At 41.8% G+C, this 7,508-nt stretch overlaps 2 protein-coding genes across 2 annotated transcripts in view; both read left to right on the top strand.

Annotated features, from left to right (window-relative positions):
• Window positions 1-1,445, top strand: part of ptpmt1 (protein tyrosine phosphatase mitochondrial 1) — a 1,913-nt gene extending 468 nt beyond the window's left edge. The window contains exons 2-4 of the mRNA XM_079295756.1: window positions 249-329; window positions 510-701; window positions 1,110-1,445. Of these exons, the coding sequence (XP_079151882.1) occupies window positions 249-329; window positions 510-701; window positions 1,110-1,238 (402 nt within the window). The 3' untranslated portion in view covers window positions 1,239-1,445. The remainder of the gene's footprint in view (window positions 1-248; window positions 330-509; window positions 702-1,109) is intronic.
• A 1,617-nt stretch (window positions 1,446-3,062) lies between these two features.
• ndufs3 (NADH:ubiquinone oxidoreductase core subunit S3) lies at window positions 3,063-6,303 on the top strand. The gene is made up of 7 exons (XM_079282893.1): window positions 3,063-3,157; window positions 3,546-3,611; window positions 4,146-4,243; window positions 4,557-4,706; window positions 4,977-5,102; window positions 5,197-5,316; window positions 6,018-6,303. Exons 1-7 carry the CDS (start codon window positions 3,103-3,105, stop codon window positions 6,189-6,191), a joined length of 789 nt encoding a protein of 262 aa, XP_079139019.1. The 5' UTR covers window positions 3,063-3,102; the 3' UTR covers window positions 6,192-6,303.
• Window positions 6,304-7,508: the final 1,205 nt, after the last annotated feature.

Genomic DNA, 7,508 nt, shown 5'->3' with positions numbered 1-7,508 from the left:
TCTGAAAACAGACTCCTGGTATTGTGCCACAGACCCCACTTTAAGAAACACGAGTTTAATCGACATCAATGCGTCATATTCTATCAGATCATATGTTTGTAGCGTCTCTGTTCTGTGAGAACCACCAAATAACTAATTCAGCAATTCTCCACGATTGTTACTACCTGAGTATTTCGAAATGGACTCTGCAGCTAAAGTTTTATTGTTTCAGAAACCTGATGGTTGTTGTTGTTGTTGTTGTGTTGCAGCTGGTAGAAACAGAAAACGTTCGAGGGGTCATCACCATGAACGAGGAGTATGAGACCAAATATTTCTGCAACTCAGCTGAGGTGAGTTCACTTCACAACATTCAGGTGAACATTTGGGAAGTTTAAGAGAAGATTAAAATCAGCAACAAGATGTTATGGTGCAAGGTACATTATAACAGTTTGGATCACGTACAAGTCAAGAAAACAGCTTGAGGCTTTATGAATGACGGGTTGACTTGATTTGTTTGATGCTGGCGGCAGGAGTGGCGGGCTGCAGGCGTGGAGCAGCTGAGGTTGAGCACAGTTGACTTAACCGGCGTCCCCAGCCTGGAGAACCTGTGCCGAGGCGTGGAGTTCGCCCTGCAGCACCGCGAGCAAGGCAGCAGCGTGTACGTTCACTGCAAGGCCGGACGCTCCCGCAGCGCCACGATGGCTGCCGCGTACCTCATTCGGGTCAGTACTGCGCAACAACTCGGTGGCTGAACGATGCATCGTTACACAGAATGAAGAGGACGGCGGGTTTTGTCCACAAGCAGCAATGTATGCAGGCAATCTTCAGTCAAACTCAAAAACATGCAGCAATGTGTGAGACTATCGACTCGAAGTCGCTGTGGTAGACGTTTCATACAATCTTCCCAAAAAACAACAAGTCGGCAGCGGCCGCGTGGCGGTGACGTACTCAGCAGAGTGTACTGGTCAGTGAATACGGTACCAACATACAGGTGATTGTGACGTATTCAAGTCATTGATCTACTCCACTGATTCTGTGGAACTCGGTCCTGACTGAGTGAACATATATGTATATTATATTGTAAGTTTGTGGATTTTGAGTGTTTCTGCACTTTTGTCCTCTGCTGACAGTTACACTGCTGGACTCCAGAGGAAGCGTGTCAGCAGCTGGCGTCTGTCCGACCGCACATCTTGGTGCGCGCCGCTCAGCTGGAGATGCTCGGGAAATACTACGAGCAGGTGTGCCAACAGTCCAGCTGAGAGATCCGGGGGGGGGGGGGACGACACTGGACTCATACAGAGCCTTGTATCAGAATGTTTACCCAATGAAGACAATTTTTTACAACCCTGAATACAAAGAAACTTTCCTATAACTCCTTGACCAGCTGGTTTCTTGCTTGTGGCTTAAAGGTGTAAAATACATGTACAGAAAAACAACTTTTCAAATATCTGAACAGACCAATCATCCTGTTTCAGCCGGAACATACTGTAACATTGCAATTCTGTTTGTGACATAATTTGTGACATAGTTTGTGTAATAATAAAAAGGCTCCACTTAAATCCAGTTGTTGTGTGCTTGTTGCTTTTGGACGACAGTGATGAGGACGTTCTATTACTGCGTTCACAGGAAAATGCTCTATTTCATTATCATATTTGTTATGTTATCTGATGTGTTATTGTTTTGTTCATTTTTTTGGCTCCATGAATTATGATCATAAGATTGTTTAAACATTTTAGGAACTTATAAAAACTGCCCGACTTCATTTGTTTTGTTACTTTCCTTTGTTTGAATATATTTTACTGGTAATACTTATACACCTACTCAAGTAACTTTGACTTTACGTGACTTCCTCCACTGATTTTATGAATATATGTTATATGCTATATATCAGTGGTGGAGCTTAAAGTACATCACTCAAGTACAACTTTGAGATTCTTTACTTTATTTTATGCTTACTTCTGTTTCTTCTCATCTACATGTCAGAGGTTAATATTGTGTTTTGTACTCCACTCAATTTATTTGACATCTATAGTGTTGGATCAAGACAAGAAAAAACACAGTATATACAATAAATATGATATATAATATCACCAAAAATTACATAAGGCATTTAACATTCTGTCCACCGCAACCAGCAATAACATTAAGCAGTTTAAATGCTAATGCCTCAATAATAATGATCCAGTAATGATATCACACTGTGAGGCTCATTCTGAAAACGGCCTACTGCTGGGCAGTGGAGCTGGTGGGTTCTAGGTAGGGCTGTGCCACATCCAATCAATCTCAGCAAACATCCCACTATGATTGAATGCAAAAAAATAAGGTATCAAACACGTAGTACTAGTTTGCAGTTAAATATTTAAGCTTTATTCCAACATGAAAAAAGCAGTAAATAACACTTTGATAAACACGTCAGGACATCTTATTTTAGTCACCCTCACAGGCAATTCAGTATAATATAATAATATATATATCATATAATAATATTCAGTATAATATAATCATATATATATATCACATAATAATATTCTGTGTAATATAATAATGTATATCATATAATAATATATATATCATATGATAATATTCGCTGTAATATAAAACACACACACACACATATATAATTATTGATTTATAAATTATTTATTTATTATTGATTATAACTATATATCATGTCTCAGCAGGTGCTTCATGTCCCTCACTCTCTAACTGTCCGTGCTGGATCTGTCCCCGTTGTTTTAAAAAGCTAAATAAGTTATTAGCATGACGTCATCCAGCTAGCCAAACCGTAGAGAAGCTTCGCATGTACTGTTTCCCTTTCCCGTTAGTCTGCTGTCTGATTGTGAGGTCAGGCTGATCTGATATCAGCCCTTTGGCCTGAAGTTTCTCCGCCAAAGTTCTCCTCTCAAACGGGTCTTGCGGTACATCCATTCAACTTCCGGTTGTTCTGATGCCTTAGATTGAGTATTTGTTTCCATATAATACCAATTAAAATCAGGGAAATTGAGACGAATACTGAGCTCAGCGGCTTTCATTGCACTCCCCCTCCGGCCCGCCAGGGGGCGACAACCTGCCAAACAGTCTAAACGTCTTCTACCCGAAGAAGAAAGCGGTTGTGGAACAAACATGGCGGCGTCGCTAGTGCGATTCGTCCGCGGAGGTCTTGGAAGGAGTTATAACCGTACGTTGACCATAAACCAGTTTTATTTTACACTTGCTGTTTGCTGCAGTGATGCATATACTTCATGCGTGTCGTTTCTTGGCGCTGAAAACAACGCAGTGTTATTTTTTACCTGTTAAAATGTGTCAGGTTTGACCTTCGAGCTAGCTAATGCTAACGTTAGCATCCGCTGAGGACAGTTCATGTTGTATTTATGGAAAAGTTTATTTAGACATAATTAACACTCGTGCAGGAGTCTTATAAGTCGATTTATGAGTTGTTTGCTTCTTATGATTGTCGTGTTGCTGACATGACTCCAGCTCCTCTACAGCTCTGTAGATGAAGTCATCAGTGGCGTGTTTATACTATTTAATTATTGACTCCTTCCTCCATGTTGTATGTTCCCCAGTTGCAAGAAGTTCATGTCTCCTCCAGCAGCAGAACAGACTGCAGAGCTCCACCACCGAAACCAGTCGTAAGTACATATTAACTAACTAACTGATGCTGCAGGAGACCAGTGGTGGAAGAAGTACTTTGATCTTTTAGTAAAAGTACAAAGGTACTAGCATCGAGTACTCATTGGGCAGACTGGTCCATTTCAGAATCCGATGTTTATTTTGTTATTGTGTCGTAATTATTGATCACTTTAACCCTCATCCCACCAACGTCATTACAAGGACCCCAACAGCAAACTACTGCAAGAAACAACCATCATGGCTCAACTTATTGCAAAGCATTATTACTTATGTAAACTAAAATACATGATAAACTGTGTCCGTCTCCTTTAAAATGACCATCGTGATAGTATGTGTTACCAGAGTTACTCAATAACAGAGATGAGTCATTACAAGCACCGCCAATGGTTTTAAATGGAGTGCACTTCCTGTCTCCTAAGTGAGCGTGATCATGACGTGGTTTTGTTTTAATGATGAGTTTGCTGGTGCAGGAGAGTGCAGCGATGACTTGTCCAGTCCTCCCTAACCTCTTGTCTCCTCTGTCCTCCATGCAGCCACCGTCAGGCCCAAGGATGCCGTCACTCACAGTCAGCTGGCAGCCTTTGGGGAGTATGTGGCTGAGATGATGCCCAAGTATATCCAGCAGGTCCAGGTCAGTTCATACGAGGATCAGAGCTCACAGTCCCAGTGTGCTACTCGGTGCTTGAAAGACCAAAGGGCGGGGCTTACTGTGATTGACAGGTCGCTTTAATCAGATAAATAGGCTTTTAGCTTTTGTGTGTTATACGGCACCCCGAGATAAAAAGTAGTTCAACTTAATGAACGCTGCAGCGTCATGTGACAAGGAACAACCAATCACAGCCGGCAGATATCTTCTCTTTGTTGCGTAAATATATGGAGGACAAGTTAATCAACTATTAGAATCACAATATTTATATTTTAGAAACGTGTGTGTGTGTGTTTAGGTGAGCTGTTACAACGAGCTGGAGGTGATGATCCACCCTGACGGAGTGATCCCTGTGCTGACTTTCCTGAGGGATCACACCAACACCCAGTTCAGGAACATGATCGACCTCACGGCTGTCGACATCCCATCACGGCAGAACCGCTTTGAGGTAGCTGACACATATATACACACACACACACACACACACACACACACACCTAGACATATGGCCGAATGGTGACAAATCTGATAAGACTGCCCCTTTACTGTAGTATTATAGTCTTTTAACTCCATCTTACGCCACATTCTTACCTGTGAAATAAAGCTTTGACAGAAGAGTTGTGTGTGTGTGTGTGTGTGTGTGCATGCGCGTGTGTGTGCGTGTGCATGCGCGTGTGTGTGCACGCGCGTGTGTGTGTGTGTGTGTGTTGGTTTACAGATTGTGTACCACCTTCTGTCGCTGCGCTACAACTCTCGTGTCCGCATTAAGACGTACACAGACGAGTTATCACCGGTGGACTCTGCGGTTCCGGTCCACATGGCCGCCAACTGGTACGAGAGGGAGGTGAGTCCAGAAACCGGTCCGGTTTTATTCATTAATTCCACGGACATTCGGACAAACTGAGCCTAGAAGCGTGCGTGCGTGTGTGTTTGTGCAGGTTTGGGACATGTACGGCGTGTTCTTTGCTGACCACCCAGACCTGAGGCGTATTCTGACGGATTACGGCTTCGAGGGTCACCCCTTCAGGAAGGACTTCCCCCTCTCAGGATACGTAGAGGTACTCAGTCGGCTTCATTCGGCTTCGTCGGTGTGTGTGACTCTAGTATGTCGTCGTATTTGGCAGGATGGAAGCTGTGCCCAGACAATAGGAGGAGAGGACGTTAAACCGGTTTCTGTGCTCATTTAACCGTGGTCATAAAAGCAAGTGAGACTGTTGGACCCAATGTAGCATTAAAGCACGGTGGCGTTAGCAAGCTAGCTAACTGGCCAGCCGTCTGCTCGTTGGCTCACTAGCTTTCTAATTTACATTTTTTTTATTCTGAAGTTAGCCCGCTACAACGGTCGCAACAGAAAGCATAACGAATGCCTCTCTGAACATCCTGCCGTGTTTGTGTGAATGGGAATGCTCCTTCTGTTCATGTTCTATTTCTGTCCTCCAAACTCTTATGAGCTAAAACTCCGCAGGATCCTGTGATTTAAAAATGAAATAAATGTATTGATCTTGTGATAATTAATCCGGGGTTCGCCACAAACCTTACAAATCCTTAATGGTTTGTTTTTAGAAGGAATCATTTATGGCCTAAAGACTTTCTGAAGCTACATAGATTTCTTTGAAAGAATGAATTATTCATGTCAGCATTAATTAAGGCTTCTCATGTAGTTTTGTTTTTATATATTCCACCAAGACCAGACAGATTTTAGACAGAAATGACTTCATACTTATGTAAATTGCTAAACTGCAGCACGTTCCCTCTGCAGGTGCGTTACGATGACGAGGTGAAGCGAGTGGTGGCGGAGCCCGTCGAGCTGTCGCAGGAGTTCAGGAAGTTTGACCTGAACACGCCGTGGGAGGTGTTCCCCGCCTACCGAGAGCCCAAAGAGGCCGCGCCCAAGCTGGAGGCCGGAGACGTGGCCCCCGAGGCCCCCAAGTGAAGCGTCCCTCTGTTTCATCACCACGCTCTGTCTGCTCGGGTCATTCTGGGACTCCTGAACAATCCACACCTGAAATATTTATGTAAATAAAAACCAGGAATAACTCAACCTTCATTAGAGTTGTTGTGGATCTGTTCATATTTTTTATTATTTCAGTATCTTTCTGGTTAAATGTATGTGGATAATGTAACTCTTTACCTCTCAGTTGGGCCTAAAACAAAACAAGCCGAACTTTTGGTGTCCACATACTTTTGACTTTAATAAAAAATACAAACATCTTGCTACTGTAACAAACTGTTCTTTGTGTGTGACTGCTTAACTGTTATATAATCTATCATTTGATTATTATTACTCATGCATTGATGTAAAAGCTGAGCTCTTTGAACTGCTAACTGGTGATTATTGTCATTGATTGATCTGCTGCTAATTTACTCCATTCATCAATCGATTGATTGTTTGGTTTGTAAAAAATAACAAATAGTGACAAATGTCAGTTACTCAGAGCTCAACGTTCAGGTTATAAAGTGCACAACAATTACAGATTTATTCATTTTAGCCTTATACAGTATATCAGTATCAGAAATGGTTTATGTTTTCACATACAAGGAATATGATTTGGGAAGTGGTCCGTAACAAACGGTACAATAGTGAAAAGAATAATACGAAAAGCAAACCAATCCATAAGAATACCTTTATCGTGTATGTTATAAAACTGGTTAATCCATTAATCGATATTAGTCGAGCATCCCCTGCTTTATGGTCTGTGTGACTCTAAATGGACCATAATGTACTAAATGAACATCATGCTGTATTGAAGAAGACTTGAAACTAGAGATTGAGACATAAACTCATGTTTACAATGTTTACTGAGGTAATAAATCAAGAGAGAAGTAGAGTCATTTTCTATAGACTTCTATTCAACCAGAGGAGTCGCCCCCTGGTGGACACTAGAGAGAATGCAGGTATCATAGAGATCAAGTGATTTATTGCACCACCCGGCCAGCATGCCCAGTGAACCAAATCAAACACACACAACAGGTGCATGCTGGGTGTTGCTACCATGCTAAATGTCCCAGAAAGCTGCAGAAATCAAGATTGAAGACTTTTCTGTTTGCTGCTGCCTTTAATTGAACCACGTTCAATTAATATATTCATCAATTTCCTGCATTTCTGCATTTTACTACTGAATTTTATTTCTGTTTCTTTAATTGTTTTTAAATCTCCTTTTCTTTTGCCTTATGTTTTGATGCTTTTAATGGTTTTATGTGAAGCACTTTGAATTACCTTGTTGTTGAAATGTGCGATACAAATAAACTT

The sequence above is a fragment of the Melanostigma gelatinosum genome (assembly GCF_949748355.1).
Source record: "Melanostigma gelatinosum genome assembly, chromosome: 2".
NCBI classification, from domain to species: domain Eukaryota; kingdom Metazoa; phylum Chordata; class Actinopteri; order Perciformes; family Zoarcidae; genus Melanostigma; species Melanostigma gelatinosum.
This window is presented reverse-complemented; position numbering and strand designations above follow the sequence as displayed.